The 21,521-nt window shown below is 36.9% G+C and overlaps 1 protein-coding gene across 7 annotated transcripts in view; it reads right to left on the bottom strand.

The window, feature by feature from the left end:
- ITSN1 (intersectin 1) overlaps nt 1–21,521 on the bottom strand; it is a 142,101-nt gene that overhangs the window by 95,380 nt on the left and 25,200 nt on the right. For all 7 annotated transcript variants that reach the window (XM_037376400.1, XM_037376403.1, XM_037376399.1 and 4 more), the window contains exons 2-5: nt 14,922–14,981; nt 10,154–10,246; nt 8,240–8,303; nt 504–664 (exon numbers count right to left, since the gene is read on the bottom strand). In XM_037376400.1, the coding sequence (XP_037232297.1) occupies nt 504–664; nt 8,240–8,303; nt 10,154–10,246; nt 14,922–14,949 (346 nt within the window). In that variant the 5' untranslated portion in view covers nt 14,950–14,981. The remainder of the gene's footprint in view (nt 1–503; nt 665–8,239; nt 8,304–10,153; nt 10,247–14,921; nt 14,982–21,521) is intronic.

Here is a 21,521-nt window from a genome sequence, read left to right as displayed (position 1 = left end):
CCTTGGCAGTACTTAAATCATGAAACTGAATCAGTCCCTGTTCTAGCTAATGCCAGTGTGGCACCGTTCATAAAAAAGCGGAGGGATGCATTACTACCATGACTTGTAAAAAGTCAAGAAAAACATAGCTAATCTTGTCAAAGCTGGAGATCCTTTGATGACAAAAGTTTAAATAAAAACTCCATCACTTTAGAATGCACTAGCCCTGCTACCTGATCCATCTTTTTTTTCCTGCAAACACTTTTGTTTCAAATGTACAGGGAGCAGTATAAGACCTGAAGCAAACAGAACCTCAACTTACATTATTCAGTATGGTTGGATACTAAAAACTCATTGAGATTATTTTTTTTGTTTTTAATATGTGCATGCATATGGGGGTTGAGTCTATGTACTTTTAGAAGTACTTTTTCCTAAAAGTTTCTTTTAGAAAATTAAAAACCACAATCAAATTCAGCTCAGGTTGCTACAATACAAGCTAAAAAGGAGGAAAACAAAGAACTTACCAAATCCTGGTGCAGCAGGCAGAGCAATAGGTGGCTGCTTCATGACAGGAGGCAGTGCAGATGGGAGCTGATAACCTTGTAGTTTTAATTTGATAAGTTTCATAGCTATTGAAAACTCCAACTGATCCATCCTCCCATCATTGTTCATGTCAGCTAGAGCCCTACAAAATACACCATTTTCAGTTAGATTCTGAAAGCATGAACTTCAAAAACTGACCTAGGAGTACACACACAAGTATGTATATTCAAGACTAATTAATTTCCACTCAAAATAATTATGCCAGGCTAAAAATGGTCATGAAACAAGACACTGTTTAAACTGAGAGCTTCTTGATCTTTCTCTTGCAGTGATTAATAAATATTTTTAAAGTAGCTTTTCAACTCTTAGAGGAATTCCAGTGAAGCATCTAGAGAACAAGGATTAATGTAGTTCTACAAAAACTTTGCAAAATCACACAACTGAAACTACATGGTACTACAAAGAGCACCACAAAGAATCAAATGACTTAGTCTGCAAACCTGTACTTTAGCTCCATTTAAAATGTTCTTTAAATCTGTGCTCTTTACTAAACACCATACACCATTACATCTGCAAGTATACAAATTTGTTTTCAGTTAAACAATAGTACTCGAGATAAAACACTGAGCCTAGACCTTGAATAGGCTTTCATGTAAATCAGTCTGACTTAAACAGTCTTCTTTTTGTTTCTTCATTTGACGGTTAAGAAAACCATACTCAGCAGGGAATAGGGTTGGGAGGTTGGGAGGAGAGAAGCAGGAAGGAGAATGTTAGCTCCTGCAATTTCAAACCAAAAAAAACAAATGCACATTAATAATGTAATTATTGTAAATTTAGTTGAAAACATTATGCTTATTTCTTAGCATTCATTTGAAGAATTAAGTACACATTTCAGAAATGGAATATTTTTTTAAGTTCATGTGTACATTTACATGTCATGAATGTGACAACACAAAGGACCCAGGCAGTCTAGATAAACTAGGGCTTTATTTCTGACCAAATCCCTATCAAGGAAAGCTTTCATGCCAGTATGTGAAAAGTTATAAAAAAAACACTGCAATAAATTGACAGTTATTTATAATTGATACTTAAATAAGTAGACAGCCAGGCAAATGCAGTGGCAAAGAATTCACAAAATACCCTCTCACCACAACTTAAAAAACACTAGAAAAACTCAACGAAGAGGCAGATCCCAGCAGAGGCTGTCACAGGTCAACCACACATCTTGTTTCCCCTGGTTTAGATCATCAGTAGCACTTCCCCCAAAATGGTGATAATACAACCCTTCCCAGTATTTGTAAGACAGCAGAAGATAGCTACACCACTGAAAAATCCACCAACTTTGACGTCACAAGGCTAAATACTATTACTGAAAATCTGGCAGCAGTATTTAAAGAAGAAAGTCTGGTGAGAAAACTGTAGACTCTGATGCTTACAGTTAAAAAGAAAAGTACACATTACACCACTCCCTGAAAGATGCTGAATTACTACAAATATTTCATTGAAGAACAAGTTTTAGCTGTGTGAATTTCTAGATGTTGTTTCCGGAAGCACAGTATCACAGGGAAGTTTGATTTACACATAAAATCTGTCTGTTCTTCACTAACTTTAAACCTTCCTCAAATCCCACTACCAGCAAGTCTTTGGAAGCCTAAATTTAGTCAAAGCTAATTCTGGGTCCCACATAGCAAAATGTGATTTGGATTCAAGTTTCAATCATGATTGCTCAGTATGTGGTTCACTTGACAAATAATCACTTTAAAAGATTGTACTGTAGCAGTTGGATTTGATATATGGTAGTCCAACTAGCAGAAGGAAGAGGGAAGGCCAGCATGGCAAACCTGGACCAAGAGAATTACGAATTTGGAATGGGTATCTCCTCTTCCTTGCAGAACACTACTGCTCTAGAGGTTCAGCTTCTGATCACTCTTCCACAAAGAGCAAGCAACACACTGGTACCTCTTGATGTACTGGCAGGCCAAGCCAAAGTGGAAGATGTAATGTTTTTGTCTTCACGCAATTTGTGGAGACAAGTGGGAGAACCCTCATGAAGGTAGAGGAGCCTCTCTCCTATGAATGTTAAGCAATAGCAAGGACAGACTGCAATAGCTGTTGACATGTATTACAAAATAAAAGGTATGCTTACTTCTAGCAAGAAGTTAAAAATACAAAGTAGGCTTCCCACATACTGTTACTGAGGTTATGTTAACTCTGAAGTACAAACGCTTTCTCAGACATGAAAGTACTGAGGTTATTAGCTTCCATCATATCTTTCTGTCCAGTGGGGTATGCATACCACAAGCCACTATGTGCTAACCTGCAAACAGACTGCATGTATGCAGTACATAGTGCTTTTCCTCTTACACAATGAAACAGGTATAAACCTCAAAAACTTGTTTGCATCTCTCTAAAATTTTCTCTACGTCAGAAATGTTTATATCAACTTAAAATTCCTGTTAAAAGCCCAGATTAATTTTCAACTAATTCATAAACTATGACAATCAAGAATATCCACTCTGTCTAGTTTTCAACAATAGCATGGAAGTGTTCCACAACACGCTGTAGGATTTTTGCTGCCCAAAATCATCACTTAGGCTTACAAGGGACAGCATTACTCAGTAGATTTTAATTTTCTTTTTTATACAGCTTTTACTTTTCACAACCAAAACACTTCCTATAATATCCATTAGTCAAACCTATAAACAGTGATGCTAGATTTCTAAAAGTCTCACTTGGGAGAAATACATGCAAGTCTTACAAACCCAAAACATTCAAGAGGCAAAAGGTGTCTGGAATATTAGAATGTCAGAAACTTAATGGCTAAACGTATTTTCTGAAGTGCTCCCTTTTGTGGGTTTTGCACTAGAAAGTAAATCAACATACAGTGAATGAATACCAAGAAAGCCTCATCAGAAAATTAGAATATTAAGAAAACAGAAACCAGGAGCAGATAATAAGCTTCACTTAACTGATGCTTACAAGCAGATACCACATCTTTTTGAGGGCAACTAAAGAAAATTCAAAAATTTTCAACAAGGAAAATGTGTGGGCTTTTTAACCAAAGTTTAGTTCAACACTTGCTTAGCCATCCTTCTGTCAGATGCCCAGTGGAAAGGGCAGTAAAACACAGGCTTATATAGCCAGCAAGCTGAGGACCTCTATAGGAACAAAGCTAGAGAAACTGATCTAGATAAACCTATTCTAGGAGATTTTTGACTGCACTCCAAGCAGTCAACAGTCCTCCCAAAGACAACTCGTTCCTCAACATAAGGAGAAGCCACTCAGCTCCGTAGTGACCAGCTGGCACCAACAGCTCAAATAAATAGTCACAATGTTCCTTACATCTTTGCATTTAAGCAATCAAACATATTGTGTTTAATAGTCTCATTTGTTCAATCTAAGTGGCTCCTACACCTGCAAATACTTAGATTTATAAAATTTAAGCCTTTGCATTACTAAAGCACAGGCAGAGTCCCTCAACCTGTTATATGCATGGCCATGAAAATACAGTAAGAGTAAATATAACACTGCAGATGACCTTGATTCTCCAGGCGTATTTACAGAGTGTACAGCCAGATCACAGTAGATCTTTGCATTCTACATGAGAAAATATTACTTGTCCAGTAATAAGAAACTTTGATATGGACCCGTCTCATTGCTTTAATTGAAATCCTATTCACATAATCATCAGTAGCTTTAAATTTAATGTCTGACCTTCTGTTCAGCTCATTTACTCTATGTCAATGGCTTTGTTATTTAAATTAACAGCAAACATTTCAGTGAGAAAAATCAGGTACACACTACAGAATCTACATACATTTTTACAGCATGCTAACACAAATCAGCTTTTGTCTGACAAAATCTTTAGTGCAAAAATAGGACAAATTTTCATTTCTAATTACTGAATCTAGTGCCATGCTGCTAGATTACAGGGCTACTTTTGAATAAACAACACCTTAAATGCAGTGAATGGCTGACAGTAAACACTACCTAATTTCACTGTTTGGCTTCCAATGAAATTTGGAAGAATGTAGTGTCCTTAAATTTGTTTCATTTAAGGTCTGGCTCAAACCAGTGCAGAGCAGTAAATGGACTAAACATTGACTAAATATTTATCATATTTTATAGAACAGGCCTGTGTTTATAACAGGGGTTTTCTAATGAAAATAGCTGCAGTGAGCTTCATCACAATGCTAGGTTTCAGGTGCTGACAAAATTTTTCCCCTACAGATCTTTTCCTCCTCCTTTCTCTCCTCTTTCCTGCAGAATACAAAGACAACTGGATTATTTTTGCATTTATGAGGCACAGAAACTGAGCATGCACATTTTTTTCTGTCAAATATGCTTATGATTACCCTACAAAACATCTATCTCCATGAGAATAACACAGAGTGTTAAAACAAGGAAATTCCTTGCAGTTCAAAAAATCTCATATTATACAATTCCATACTGCATTACAAAACTCAGCCATAATCAGAGAGGAGAAATTAGGTCTTTAGCATCAGTCACTTTATCAATGCATGCATAGTAAGAGTTACAACTCAGAATTGCCACCTATAATCTTTCACTCCCACACTAGGACAGAGATTTAAGAAGGGTGTGAGGGAAACATATGTCAGAAATACGTAAATCAACTAATGGCTTTAGTCTGTCCTGAAAAATAAGTAACTCTAAATGCACGAAAAACAGATGGCATTGATTATTTTAGTTCTCATTTAATTCCAGAGAGACAGGCTACACAGAAGATGCTTTTTGAGGCCACCATTCATAAGGGCTATAGAAGAAAGCCAGATTATTGCCTACTTAAAAACAGTTATCTTCCAAGCCACTGCAGTCTCAATTCAAAGCCTACTTAGAGGCTTCTTAATAGATTACCAGCTTGGCAAACTCCAAAGCTTGCAAAGGGTAGAATAGCAAAGAAGTTGTCATGACAGACCATAATAATTCCACTAATTTGCTCCACTTATGTCCCAGAAATTTCTTTTTTCTTAAATGAATGATGAGTAGAAGGGACACAGGAATTGTCAATGCTAAAAACTATGGAGCTACTATTTTTAAGAAATATTAATTATTTGATTAATAACAAACTTTGATTAATAGCAGAAATTACAATTAATCCTTAAGTCTCATCTTAAAAAACTGCAGAATTACACCAACTGCAGAATATTCTCAAACCAGCTCTTGAGGCAGAAGACATTTAACTGGTACTTCAGCTAGGTAGCTAGCACTTCTTGAAGTTCTAGAGAAAATTATTTTTTCATGATACAAAACCAGCAGTTGAACTTTAATTAAACTCTAAGTCAGTGAAAATCCTTATACTGCTCACTTATGCAAACAAAATTCTCTCACTCATGAGAACACATTTGGAAACTCATAGAGTGCTTGCTTTCACTGTAAAGAGCTCTGAAAGCAGTATGGCCAATCACTCATTAGGCCGATCCCCCCTGCAGTTCCTTTCCCAGTTGTGTTTTTCTAAACAAGAACCTCCACAAAACAGATGAAACTTTGTATTAGCATAAGCTTGTCTACATACAGCTGTAGGTAATCCTTTATGAAACAAATGCTAGGCTCCTATCTTGCAGAGAGATTTATACAATCAACTGTGTTCAAAGCAGACTCATTAAGAATAGGAAAACACTTCTAAAATACAATGCACATACACTTCCATATTACTAGGATCAGAAAGTGAATTTGAAAAGTTTTAAAAGTTGCTCTCAGAAAAACAACTTTCTTTCCTTAAAGAATGTTGTACCTCCCCTTCTCTCTCTAATAATCAAATGCTATCTAAAAAAAACAACAATAATTCAATCTATTCAAGAAATAAAGAATACTGACAGAAAAGAAGTTTTATGCAGCTCCCATCTCTCTCAGATATTCTAGGTTTATTACTCCCAAACTCCCCCCTCTATTAAAGTACTCCCAGATCTGTATCAATGTTAATAGAGATTTAGATAGACAACATTAGAATATTGCTATTAATCCACAAAGCAAGTCGGCCATGAGATCTTAACCCTGGGAGCTAAGACAAACAATGATTCACATTTTTCAATGAAGTCTTGAGCGTATTGTGACGTCCTTTGCATGCTGCAAAGGACTTCTTGCCACTAAACAGTCTAACTTCTATTGTTTCTGTGGGACAGCAGTAATCTGTGGTAGGTTACAAACATTCACTGATAGACCAAAAGAGTTAAATCATTTGAGTTGTGGGAAAAGAACGGTGTTTTCCTTCCCCGCCCCCCCCTCCCCCCCACCCCCGGCCTTTTAAGGGGTCTTACTAATACAATGCAACTATTTTCCTACTTGGTTATTCTAATTCCAATATATACAAGTGATCTAGATTTTTACTTAAATATTTACTTCTCTTAATTCAGACAATCAAAAAAAAGAAGACAGTAAGAAAGGGATGTCTGCATGCTTTTTTTATGATTTATAAAGGCAGCATGAATAAGTTTTAGCTCAGCTTTATTTAAAAAAATGTGCAAGTTCAGGTCTTGTCTCTATGACAACTACAGAACTAGTGGAATGATTCTCTCCCTCTCAAGAGGCTTGAAAAACTGAGTAATTCAGAGAGGAAGAGATTTTTAGTCAGACTATTTACAACTGTTTAGTTTTGTTAACACCTATTTAAAGCTAATGCCTACGGAACATTTTTGGAGAAAGGATGTCTTGTTTAAGACACAATGTCTTTCCCTGTTTAATTAAGAGGCAAGAGAAGTTCCAAAGGGCCATCTGAACTTCTGCTGAGTCTTCAGCAAATAAGATAACCAGAACAAATTTGATATTTGTAAGATGAAGATAGTCTGAAAAGAAAATAAACTATTTATTTAAAAGCCATGTAAATCCAACCCCTCTTTTAGGCATCCATATTTCCAGAGCAACTGTTTTTCTTGTGGAAAATAACTCTATTCTTTCTCCAGTCAGACCAAGATTCTGGTTTTAGAAGTCCTTACTACGACAAAAATTTTTTATAACTGCAATAAGCTCTTTCAAACAGTTACAGATCTGTCACAAGTTATCCATTCTTCTGCTGCTTTTTTGCAATCTAGAATGAAAAACAGTATTATTCACTCTGTCCAGCATCAAAAAAAGTTTTAGTAGTAATATAATGTAAATTATTAATAATCTATGCAAGTTAGCATGTCCAAGTCTGGCAGGGTCATATAATTTGGAGCAGAAACAACTGCAATCCTGCATGAAGAAACTGCAGATTGTAGAAATGTTTGTGATGTGTAATATATAGCAGTGGAGACACTGATCTGTCTAAACTTAAAAAGGAATGGTAAAAATTTCAAGCTTTCAAACTGTATTGCTGACAACGGAAACAGTTATGCCAGCCTTAATTTTTATAACAATTTTTCCAAGTCTTACATAGGCTTTCCCATTAGAAGATTTTTAATACTAATTACTGTGCTTAGCAATTGCATTAGTACATTTTTAATAAAGTTGAAAGCATTTAGTAATTTAAAATGAGGGTTGTAAATCACAAACTTCAAAAGTACCATTTGTAGAAAGTTACCTATTTCTAGTAACTGTACAAGTATCGTAACTCAGCTAAAACACACTACAAAGAGTATTTGCCTTGTAGACTTCTGGAAAGCACACTAAATCAGTGATTTTAAACCCCAGACTCTGAAATATAATTAGTGTCCAAATCTGTGCCAATAAACTTCACTTTGTGACGTAACTGCAACTCTCCCATCCCCTCCCACTTACTCACCATATCTGTGCTAGTACTGGTTGAGGTAACCCAGATTGAAAAAAAAAGTTTCTAGCTTGATCACCTATAAAATAAATAGGACAATTTCAGAAAATGATAAGAATACCTGTAAGAGGAAAGAGGAAATCAGGAGTCAAAAATATCTAAACCAGAAGCAATAGTAAAATCATAAATACTTAATTCTATGCATACATAACAGAGTATGAGATTTAAACCAATTTTGTCACTTGTAAACTTACCAGGTATTTCCAACAAGCACATACTCTTTAACTCTGCAACAGTCGGCACCACATGAAGTCAAGTGGACATTAACTTTTAGTGCAATTGGGAATTCATGGTTCACAGTCCCTAATCTGTGTTAACAGCTCTCTTTTCAGGATTCTATGCCTTGCGAGAACAAGAAATTGTTTTCTTCTAGTAAAGTATGTACCAATATAAACTCTGTTTTAGTTTTTTTCCCAAAGTGCAATGCCCGTCAGCTACCACAAATTAAATAAAATGGTCTTTACCCTGATGTGAACCTGATAATCAACCACTAAAGCAAGCAATGGTATATTTCAGTGTCATTTTTCAACTATCAGTTAAAAGTAAGCATAGCAAAACCATTACAAAACCATTAAGTACTTCAAAGATTGTGGCCTGTAAAGGAAAGTTGCAAATGGACTACAAAGAGCACTAAACATCAAATGAGGTCAAAAAAACAGTATTTTGTACCAAATCTGTCATGTAACAGGAGCACAAACAATCAAATTGTATACTTGGAGCCATGTATGGCTGTGATGAATTCTGTGCTAAGAATCTGATTCTGATTTCACACTCTGGAAATCCTCTTGATGGATCAGACAGTAAGAAAGGTAAAACACTTCTCTACCTTTCATTTCAATTCACCATCACAGTTTAGATAGCACTTTAGAAAATTAAATGCAACAAAAAATAACAAAAAACTAGGCATCCTACTGCCTCTAAAATCAAAGCAAATCAGTGGTGTTCAATGAAAATTTAGTAGAATCACTGCAATTCCTTTACTTGCAGCTTTGCTTTCCACAGCTTTAATCAATTTTGCCATTCAGATTTTTTAAAGAGGTCATCCATGCTGATTTCACCAGTTTAAACAGTTTCTGAAACAGATTTCAGTTAAATTGATATATTTCATTTAAACAGACTTCTAAATCTATTAGTATTTTAGCATGGTGGGTTGACCCCAGGCAGAGACAAAGCACCCAGTCACTCACTAAGCAATAGCTTGGAAGACAACAGCCACCCCATTTTTTTTTTTTTTTTTTTGAGCATGGTGGTATTGGATAACCCTTCAGCCAGCTTGGGTCAGCTCAGCTGTCCCTGCTGTGCCCCCTTCCCAACTTTCTGCCCATCTCCAGCCCACTCACTAGGAGGTGTGGGTGTGGGTCTGTACAGAGTAAGAAACAGTAAAAGCCTTTAGGCTTTGCAAGCACTGATCAGCCATGGCAAAAACATCCAAAACAGCACCATACAGGCTGCTATGAAGAAAGTTAACTCCATCTCAGCCAGCCTCAGTACAGTGAGTTAATTCACTAAGCACATTAAAGCATGATAAACATGATAAGGCATCAAGGTGACTCCGTGTCCTGAATTCTAACCCTTCAGTTTTTACAATAGAACTGCTTTGTAGAGCCACAATTATAAATAATTTTATTTCTGCTTACAGAACAATCAAGTGGCATAAACCAGCTCTACAGCTCGTAAATAACAGAAAATATCAGAAAAGATGGGGTTGATGTGGCAAGGCATATGAAAAATGGGATTTAAAATGAGTAAGATCTGCTCAATTTTTTAAATTCTCTACACTCAAATATTTCCCAGGCAACTCTGTACATATTTAGGCTTGTTAGTCAAGATTTAATTAGATGAAGTCAGAAGTGAAAATTATTTCATTACCTGTGATAAATCCAGATGTTGGTTTCAGACTATGGAACTGTTGATCATGTTTAGCTCTCTCCTCCACAGTAATAGCCCAGATATCCAGGTTGCCTAGCCCAAAAGAAATGGAGAAATAAAATTCAGAAACATTATTTAAAAAGTACATTATTTTTGTTTCTGAGTGTAATTATATCATATCATACCGGACCTCTGAAAACAACATACACAGAGAAGCCATTCATCTGAAGTCTATAGTTGGTATCTCCATGAATCCTTAAACAGCCAGTTAGGACTTAATGAACTTACCAGAACTAAGTGTTACTGAATTAAGATGACTACTGAGCACTGATCCACTTATCTGGCTCATACAGAAATTGAAGTTACAACCAGGCTGCTCAAAGTGCAATCAAATAAAAGACAACATCAGCATACCAGAGGATATAATGCAGAAGGTTCGTAAGACTAGATATTTAGGAGGCGGGAGGCCATTTGCCTCCCACAATACATACAGCTGAAATGCAAGTTCTTTTAATTGAAAAGGTACCTTGAACAATCAGTTGTGTACTCTGTGTTCTTGTACTATTATAAGAGAAGAACTCTCCTTACTTGTCTAGGAAAAGTGTGATTCAACCAGATAGTAAACATTTTTCATGGGCAACAATACCACAGGAAAGCATGCTCCTCATTCTTCTGAGAATGAGAAATCTGAATAAGAATGTTACACAGACCAGATCCGTCACACCACATTCATAAATTGGAGATAAATATTTAGTTTACACTGAGTTTTATTACCCTTCCACAGTGCCATGCTTCTACAACACGTTTTCCAGTTCTAGCTCCATTTTTGTGCCAGTTCCTCTCCTCTCTCTCCTCTTGCAGACATTTCACTTTCATCCTTCAGATTATCTGTACTCAGAGTAAACATATCTCAACTTCCACCTGAGACCTCCAATAAGCTCTCTAACACTGCATTTCAGGTTTGTTTCAACAATTTCTAACCAGTAAAATCATTATTTCAACATCTGTAGAAGTACACTGCACTGGTGCACCTTCCTATGGGAACATAACAACATGAAGGCACCTAAGTTAATGGAAACACTGTTTCATTGAAGCAGTATTAAAAGATAAAATGTAGACTTGCAGAAAAAATAAAGAGATCTAGCATTCACTCTGTCTCAGTACTACATTCTCAGATTAAATTTCAGGTAACAAGGTCTACAAATATTTTCAACAAATATTTCAAACTGCTTGCACACTGAGGCAGAATCAGACTCAGCAGTTATGAAGAACATGAGAATTTCCTGCCTCCTGAATTTCTGCTATTTAAAATCTACTTTCATGTGGCAAAATGTACTTTGGAGAGAAAAGAAAATGGACAAAGGGAAGAAAAACATTCCTTTAAATAGCAGATTTCACTAATGAAAGAAAAGCCACATTCTTAGTAAAAAAATATCATCTCAATTTCAGGTAAACCATGGATTTCTAGAAGCAGACTAATAATATCTAATTCAAGGAAAGGACATTTTAAGATTAGTCCAGAAATCCCAGAATTTTAGTGATAAGCTCACAGAAGCACTGTAAACAGATTTCATAGCTGTGCTCCCTGTGGGGATGGAACAGGACTCTTCCTTGGATATGAACATCCCAAAACACAATAGTTCAAGTAACCAGTTATCTCTTAATCGTCTCGTGAACCCCTGATAGGAGGAAAGGAATAGTGTTAAGACTTTATGACCAATATGCAAACTAGGCTGACTAGTCTAGGCCAACTAGGAGTAGAGGAACATCTCCCTGTATTGGAAACACGACTACTGCAGCCTGAGATCCTAAGGCTGGATGGGATAGCTTACACAAAGGGGGAGAATTTCTTGAACGTAATGGGGGAAGAAAAAAACCACCAACAAACCAACATGAAATTTGCAATGATTCACTGGCTTGCTCTCTCTCAATTTGAGGTATGCATGACTCAGTACCAAAAAAAAAATAAAATAAAAAATAAATAAATAACAAACCCCAAAAAACACAACAACAAAACCTAGCTCTCCCTATCCTCTGCAAAAAAAGCAGCAAAACCCAGAACTAAAAACTCTCATGGCATGAGGTAGCTAAAAATGTATTATAGTAACTATTTCAAAACAAAATTTGTTGATTTATTCTCTGGAGTCCCTGTAACTAGAACAAATTATTGTCAATATTTAATCTTCCAGATGGAGATTTGGTTGGTATTGGAACAGTAGGTCTCCTTGATTATTAACATCAAAAGAGCCAATGTTAAACCAAGCAACCCCAGTAGCCTCTTCAGTCAGAAAAGTATGAACGGCATCTGTGGCATTGACTTATTTCCTTCTTTTGTTGTTTGAGGAAACAATAAGACCTATGCAAGAGCATGAAACAGGACCTTACTCAACACTATGACATCATTCATGGCTTCAGATCCTGGATGGCAATATAGAGGTTGTGGAGCTTTTCAATGTATTTTGATACAAAGGAGGCAGTCAACAAACCACAAAATCGACTCATAAGCAAGCTATTCCTGAGTGCAACAGCAAGCCCTCTAACCATCTTTTCTTTTGCAGGGCTTAGCAGTAACCTCATCTGTAAAAGTGAAGCAGTGAGCCCTCATATATGGAACAGGCATTTTCTTCTCCGGACAAAATGACACAACATCAAGCATAACACATTCTTCCAACAATTATCAATATCCTACCATGCCTAATTTTTTTTTAGTCATCCTTAAAATAAGCAGTGTTCTGGAATATCAGTGAGTTACCCCAAATATAATATTGGATGCTGTGCTCTTTCCATACCCACTGTCCAAGCTGGCTTGAAAGATCCTTTAAAAAGAAAGAAAGTGAAATAAAAACAAAACTATCATTATTGGCATTCACAAGCACAGTGATACCAGATACTGCACATTTGGAGTGAGGACTTTCCGAAGATGGAGACTGCATAAATCTTCTTATTGGTAACTACAGGCAGCAGAAAATGTTGCATTCTCAAAAGGATGCTAAATGTCCCCATAAAAATTAGAATTTTCTTTACACCATTTGTTTCCTCTTACAACAATCTTAGCCTTTTGCTGTCATCTTCTAAGAGGAGGGACTGGCAGACTTGGTTCAGGTATGAATACCCTAAGAAACTTCCCTCACACTGCATTACAAATTAAAGATACTCCAGAAACTACATTAGCCACATACTTATTCCAACTTCCTCTTTGTAGAGCAGTCGGATGAAAAAAGTTGTTTGAGAAGAAATAATCAATTCCCTCCTTCTTAAAGCCATGTACTGGAGTTAACAGGATCCTGGACAACAGATGCAAGATCGAATGGTAATATATAAAACTGAAAAAAGAAAGCTGCTATCCATCTGTAAGGCAATGAGAACTCTCTGAAGACAGCAGAGGAGAATGCTTTGAAGACAATATTTCCATTAAGAATGTATGTACATGTTTAAATATTGGCACATGCAAAGCACAGCCCTGACTCTAAACAAAAGGAAATACTTGTCTGAATGAGATTTCTTTCACATCATGACTTCCTTACATTGTGAAAATCAGTGAAGCTATTCACAACTTTTTACGTGACCTGAAAGAGTATTCTACACAAAATTGTCCAGTGAGTTTATTTGATCAAAGCACCTAGTAGCCAGTTTCACTCCCAAACTGACGAAGTCTGACACCAAACAAGGTTTAATTCTTAGAGGGCTGGACTTAAAGATAACTGAGACAATGCATGGCAGCCTCCAATTATATGTTTGTGCTAGCTACCGTGTGTAAAGGGATGTTTCTTCTGTTGCGCTGCATGGACTTTTTCAGACTGGCAGAGTCTGCATCCAGTCAATTGTGTTTAGCAAGAACTGGGTATCTCTAACAACATACTCTGAATAGCACACATGTTTCCTGAAGTCTCCCATGGAAACAATAACACTAGACATAAATTTAGTTCCTAGCTATATCCAATCCAAAAAACTAGACTTCCGTATATATTTATATACAGACACACACTTTTTTTCTGTCTATATGTGTATGCATATGTAAGTATATATATATATATGTATATACACACACAAACACACATATACACACAAGAATTATACCTGCATCTCCAGAGATAAGCCCTCAACAGATACAACATTTAAGTGGAACTAAACTAGTTACTAGGTCTCAGCACTGAAATTTTTCTTTAGGTTTGTTGCAAAGCTGGCCTAAAAAATCTATTTTACATGAATAGCAAAGAGTAATGTCTCTATTGCACCACCAGGGCCCTTCCTGGATCTTTCAAAAAGACTGAAGTTCAAGATGCTATACCTTCCTCTGTTATAAATGGAGAGCTAAAAAATGCAGCACCTTTGTTCTAATCAAAATATGGGCTACGGGACAAGAAATTTGAAGTGATAGCATCCAAAGGCATCTGCTGTACTTTTTAACAATAAAAACGTCCAAGAACCCTCAAAGAAAAAGCATATCCACTTCTTAGCCACAATTAGTGCAAAATGAGGCTATGCTTTACTGCCAGTGGTTGAGTGGCCTGGATCTGCCTAACAGTTACATACTATATGACTGTAATGGATCAATGTACAAAAAAGGGATACAGCACAGCTTTTCTGTTTGACTCTTCTGAGATGTTGGGTCTATGTTCTATGGGTCTTCAAAAACATTGCAAATCAGATAAACCATCATCTCAGAAACCCACACTATCCATAAACACTTCCATACAACTTGGAAAGCAACGTTTATGCAGAGTGTTTGCATGTAAGAATAGTTCAGAATACACTATAAACAACTTACCCGCAAAAGGTGTTGGAAACTGAGCCATGGTTCTGTCACTTTTAGCTTCTTAATAGATGCCTGAAAAAGGAGAAAAAACCTCAACAATCAAACATTTACAGGATCTTCTATTTTCAATATATATTCTGTCCCCCCTAAAATTAATTAGTCAAGCAAAAATAAAGACAATGAAGAAGTAGGATCATACTGCAAGAACTGGTACTTAAAAGAGAATTGTCTCATTTTTTGTACTACCCTATGCATCCAGGAGTGTGTTTTCATACTAGCACACAGCCACATTATAGTTCTGCTTCAATTATGTCCTCAAAAACAATCTTTATTTATAAATAATCAGTGATGTAGTAAAGAACAGAGTTGAACCAGCCACAACACACAAGATCTCAGCGACACTGCCCAAGGCTGCATTACTTTACTGGGTGTTAGAGCTCTGCCCCTACTTAACAGCAGTCGGCCCTATTTCCAGCTGCTGAAAACATACAACACTGGCAGCGATCTGCTTTTTGTTCCTGACAGAAAAATTCATTAAACGCACTGTCTTGCTTAGAGTTCCTTTGTTTTAAACAAAGTACTTTAAAAAAGGAAACTAAATTTCAAGACTGCTTTACCCCCAAACCACCCCACAAATTTAATAAGTACATCCGAATTGACAAAGCGCTAAAGGTGACATCGCAAGGAAAAATATGTTAGCTGGTAGGAGATACTCTGAAGTCAGCACTGCTTGCTTTTCAAATACAAGCAATCTACACAGTCTAGAAATTTAATCTTTAAAGAAAAAAGGAAAAACATTTTTCTTACTCCACACAAAGACTGACATGAACTGCCTCAGCCAAGAGGACAATAGCTAGCAACAGACCCACAAAACAATGAAAAAGCTGCCTCTTCTCCTACTAGATTCCACTCATGTTTTCCAGGCAACAGAAGAAAAGCAAAAGGAAACAGAATCAGGAGAAGAATAATTTAGAGTGCTTGAACAGCAGCAGAAATTTATCAATATCACTAAGAAAAGGCATTAACTTGCATCAACAATTTCTTTTTGTCTGAATTTCTTGTTTGCTCCCCTGCCCATCCCCCTTTCACACTTCCCACATACTCTTCTGGCTTCCAACTTGGGAACTTACTATGTATACACTCCACATATGTCACTGCAGAGAAACCCACAGCACTTTTGTAAACCAGTCTTCCCATCAGTTTTGATTTAGAGAACCATGAAAAAAACACTTTTTTTTTTTTTTTTTCTCATAATTTGGCACAGCAACCAAGCATGGTACATGACTCAGAAAACTTCTTCCAAATGCCAGGTAATACAGCCCATACTAATTTCATGCACAGCATGCATTATCTCAAAAGTTTAAAATCACATGCATACTGACACAACATTTTCAGAATAAGCTATCTTAGTAGCATGGCTCTTCCAAAAGCATTTAAGTGCTAGAATCTTTGCTTATGTTTTGTTATCATGCTCTGTTGCATGCAATACCTCTATTATGCTTCTGATTTTTAAAACTGCAAGTAAACCCAGGGAGGGGCAGGGGGAAGAGTTCTCTGAACTTCCATGCGCATACTGTTGAATCTTACAGCACAGGCAGTTTTTACACACAAGTGTTAAAGAGGTAACATGAGAGAGACCAGCAGAGCACAGATTCTCTTACTATTACAGTTTCCCAGAGTATACAGGACAGGAAAAGCACTCGGGGCAGCAACGGGAGGACGAGGCTTGAGGAGAACTAGAGGGTGAGTTAGGTAAGGGCAGTGGTATTTGTTTTGTTTTTTTGGGGGGGGGGGGGTGCAAGCTAAGAAAACTTTAATATTGTAAATACTGGGACAGAAGAGTGCGTAAGAGGATTGAAAGTGTTTAGCCACTTAAGAGAATATACTCCTCTGCAAAGGAATTGGTAGTTTATTCCTCCTCTACCTTAACACATCAGAAAGAGGGGAGGGAGTGGGAAGTCTCAAGACTAGCCCTGCACTGGATGCCAAAGAAAGCATAAAACCAGCTAAAGAGTTTCTGGAGAGAGGGGGGAGGGGGGAGGACCTGGCAGTAAACAGATTAAATAGTGATGGGTAAAACAGAGAAAAGGAACACAAAGCTATGTTTAAACTTGAGAGACTGAAAAACAACATAAAATAGATTGCAGACAGACATACAATAAGAAGCAAATATAGGGAGAGAAAGATCAACATACTCCAGTAAGAGAGTAATTTAAATTTGCTGTTTATTGCCAATGTGACATCCAACTTCTATAACCAGAGGTTTCATTTTACATGCCTGTGGTGACACCAGGGGCTCTAACTCTGCAGGATGTGGACAGTTGATTCCAACAGCTCAGAGTTTGTTATATATGAAAATGAAGGTTAGAAAAGAGCAGGAACTTCACAGCATTCCAATACTGACTTCACATTTTTTTATTTACATATCAAAGAGCTGGAGAACCTGCCCTGTAAGGAAAGACTGAAGGAGTTAGGTCTTTTTTCCCTGGAGAAGAGAAGGCTCAGCAGGGACCTCATGACTGTAGTCCAGTACTTAAAGGGCAGCTACAAAGAGAACAGAGGCTTTCTTGTCGTAAGGAGACATGGAGAATCTAAGAAGCAATGGGTACAAGTTACACTGGGAGAACTTTCCTCTCAATATAAAAAAAACATTTCTTACAGTGAGAACAATCAATCATTGCAACAACCTCCCCAAGTATTTGGTAGGGTCCCCATCACTGGAGGTTTTCAATGTGCACTTGAACAGGGTGCTAGCTAACCTCATCTAGGCTCCTTCCTCTCCCATGAAAAGCTGGACCAGACAATCTTTTGAAGGTCTGTTCTCACCCAGGCTGTTCTGTGATTTTTCTTTTTGGGTTGAAGATCTCTGGGATGCAGACCTGGTATTATTTATCCAAAAGGCATCTGGCATTGTCATTATATTACAAATGCATCATACATTTGTAAATTATTGTAATGGAAATACAAGCATTGACATTTCCATTTGCAATGTTATTTTGAAATAGTAACAAGTTGTTCTAGATCTGCGTTCCTTGTACCCTAATCTCTACGGGTTCCACCACAGCGTTAACTCCTTTGCCTTCCTTGATCCTCCCGACAACCTCCAACAAGAAAGAATGCATAGTGGGAAAACAAAAATTTTGTAGGAGCCAACTGACCAGAAAGCTGAGAGAAAAACAGAATGAGTAAACCGAGCTCTGTGCCATTCCCTTTAGGAAAGCAGTAATTTCTAACTACTGATATTTGTATTTGTAGGAACTTAAGATAGCAATTTTTCGAACTCTTAACAAATTTGATTGACATTGACCAATGAGTTCAGAAATTATTCAAGCAGGAAGAGGAAGAGACAATAAGAGGAACCACAGCTGCACTGTCAGTCAATTGTATGCACTCTTTCCTTAGAAAGCCAGCCCAAAACTCTTACCATAAGCAAAATTATACTAGTAATTAACAGTCCATCAAATATCTTTTCTGCAAGAACCAGAAGATATAATGGATATTTTATACTGCTTTGAGAAAGAGCAGTAAAAAACATTAAGCTACTTGACTTTACCTGTCCACAAAAAAGCTTAAGCCAAGGCCACACTGAGATTTGCAAACATCCAACATCAAACATTTCCTTTCAACATACATCACTTAATCTATAAGTAACAGAGAGATACATGTCTAATCCACACACAATATAAACTACCCAACACTATGATCATTCACAAGTTCCATACTTCCCAACTCTCCAGAAAAGGCATAACCACCAACTTTCAAATTCAGTGGGGTACCCACATCAATCATACTGAGCCCTCTCTCCCCACAAAGATCTGTGCAGCACCAGAGTGTTTGTGTTCCTAGGTCAGTGAAAGTAGCATAACGAACAAATGATGTTCCAGTAGATCAATAAATTGCAAATGCACACAAGACCCATTATACACATCTGCTCTGTGTAATTTTTTTCTGCTCAGAATTATTATGCTCTGTTGTTATGAGCAGGTAGAAAGGATGCTGGTTGTAAACACTGTTCCAGTTTCACTCAACATCTACTGTGTTCAGGGGTTTTACCTCTCTGTCACTTGGGAGGTGGAAAGCCCACAAAGTCTGGGAGTGAACATTTCAGGCAAGGAAAGTGAGGAAAGAGGAGAGCGTTCTCCCTCAAAAATTATGGGGCTGATAAGACCCCACGAGCCTACATTTTTCAGCCTAAGGAATAATGCTATTTCACAAAGGGAAGGAGACAGACAACACTTGGAGGTAGGTTCTCAGCCCTGATTGTCTTCCAATGTGGCAGTCCTACTGGAATAAATACAGTCCTCCCATCCATGATCTCACATGGACTTCAGAGCATGAGGCTTCCCCCATGGCTGAGCATGGGGGATACTGGCACATGGACATGAAGTGTAGAACAAACATCAGGACCAAGACATTGTGACAGACAAAACTTTTACATTCTGTTCAGTTAGAACTTTCATAATCTACACAATTATTTTTATATACACAGACTGTGTTAAAACACACATTTAAAATACGTAAGTTAGTTTATGAGAAAAATTTGCTTAGACCCAGCTCTGAGCAAGGGAAACAAGAAAACACCTGTCTCAGCTGTTAGCACTCTCTATTCCATCTTATGCTATTGTAGATAAGTCCAGAAATATTTCATTTCCCATTCCTCACTGCAAATAATTTCTTCTCATAAACCAAAATTCTATCTACAAGTAGTACTCTCTTTTATAGATACACAAGTACTCTTACCATTCTGCTCCTTAAAGGAGGGCTTTCTAGACAAGAAGTTATTGATATAAAGGTAAAACTGAAACATATACGTTAACTAACCCCATACATATAAAAGCCCAGATCAAATCTAAATCTAAGTACTGATGTCTTATCTAAGTTTTTACCTTGAAAAAATGATCAGGTTGAAAACAACTACACTAACAACACTTATGCATAAAAGTCAGGTGTATGAAAACTCTTTCCACTATTATATATGGACTTAAACAATGTGGCTCAAAAATTTATTACAGTTTCTAAAGTTTTCTGTGCTCTTCTAAGGACCTGTTTACAAAGAAAACTGCAATAAAGCCACAGGAAGTATTAATTAAGAGCAATTTAGCTATTTTGGTGCTATGTGTCTTTATATGGACAAGTTTGACATGAAAAAGATCATTTTTTGTTTGCCTCAATATGCAGCACAGCATTTCTATTCTTAAACAATCATTCACAAGATAATTTGGGCATACAATTCAAGAAGTAATTCCTGAGGCAACTTATCAGTCACCTTCCTCCTCCTACAATAAAAAAAGAAACAAAATCAACCAGATAAAACCCCACATCCTTCTCAAGAATTCCAAATTATGACAAAACACCCCCAAGCAGGATGTCATGTGAGAGTACTGTAGACTAACAGCAGGTTTTGTTGTTTTCCCATATTACATGAGAACTAGTATTAAAAAAAGGACTCTGATAGTTTCAGCAAAGCCTGGTAATTTTAAATAGATGCTGGAAAACAAAAACAGTTTGAGCCATTCATGTAATTTTGATTCTTGCTTTTTAGAGATCAGATCATTAATACTGTTACCAATTCCAGTCAAACTTTTCAGAGTTTCTGCTCTTTACAGGAATGACTTTGAACTGTAAAAACCTTCACAAATGTTAAGTTCTACTGTTTCTTGTGGTTTTTGCTAAGCACCCAAATGGGGCTGACAAAGCTCACCACTGCAAATGCTTTTCAATACCCGTAGCAATGATTAAACTTCTAAGATCACTCCTGTATTCACAATTCCCCTCTCTTCTATGAGGAAAGGATATAACCTATCTCAAAGGAAGAAAAATCACTATAAACCCACCAAGCAGACAGTAGGTGTAGTAACATGGCACTCTTTTCTCCGCTCTAACTCAGAAGACATCTCAAGAGTCTAACAAAGAAAGAATTCCTTACTTTCTAAAAACGGGAAAAATTGAGAGATTTATCAACCTGATGTTAACATTTATCAAGAACTGTGGTGGAAGCCCCAGACTAACAATAAAAATGGTGCTTCTGCATACAACAAATCTGAAAGCAGTTAAGTACTGTTTATTTTCTTGCCATGGCACTGTCACTCTCTTGTTCTGTCCCTTAAGCTTTAAGTGTTTCTGCAGGAAAGCCCTCCACAACTGCTTCCACAATAACTACCAGGTTGTTGTCTGTTCTTGCTGAAATACTACAGAAGAGATGCACTGTCCAAAATACATTTTACTACTTCAAGACCTTAGGATCAAAGTTCAAGAGGATGGTTATGAGGAACAGTTTTGGTGCAATCAGACCTATACCGCTCAAAAATTCCCAGACAAGTTTAAGATCTAGGCAACAGCCTTATTTGCCATTCAGATTAACAGCTGGCTTGCTGTTTTCCACAGCTGGTCTTTCATCAAAACAGTACTGAGTTTTCCAGACTATATTAACTCATACACTTCTGGGTGAAGGTATTTCTAATTTTTTTAACTGACATCTAAATATTAATAATTGTTAATTTAACATGAACAAGGTGCTTAGAATTTGTCTTTAACAGACATACAAGATTATTTCTTCAGAGAGAGTTCAGAGATTAACTCCTTGAAAATTTAGTCCTTTTCTTCTCCCAATAA

This window comes from Falco rusticolus, chromosome 2, assembly GCF_015220075.1.
Source record: "Falco rusticolus isolate bFalRus1 chromosome 2, bFalRus1.pri, whole genome shotgun sequence".
In the NCBI taxonomy this organism is placed as follows: Eukaryota; Metazoa; Chordata; class Aves; order Falconiformes; family Falconidae; genus Falco; species Falco rusticolus.
Note: the sequence above shows the minus strand (reverse complement) of the source record. Positions and strands in the feature narration are given on the sequence as shown.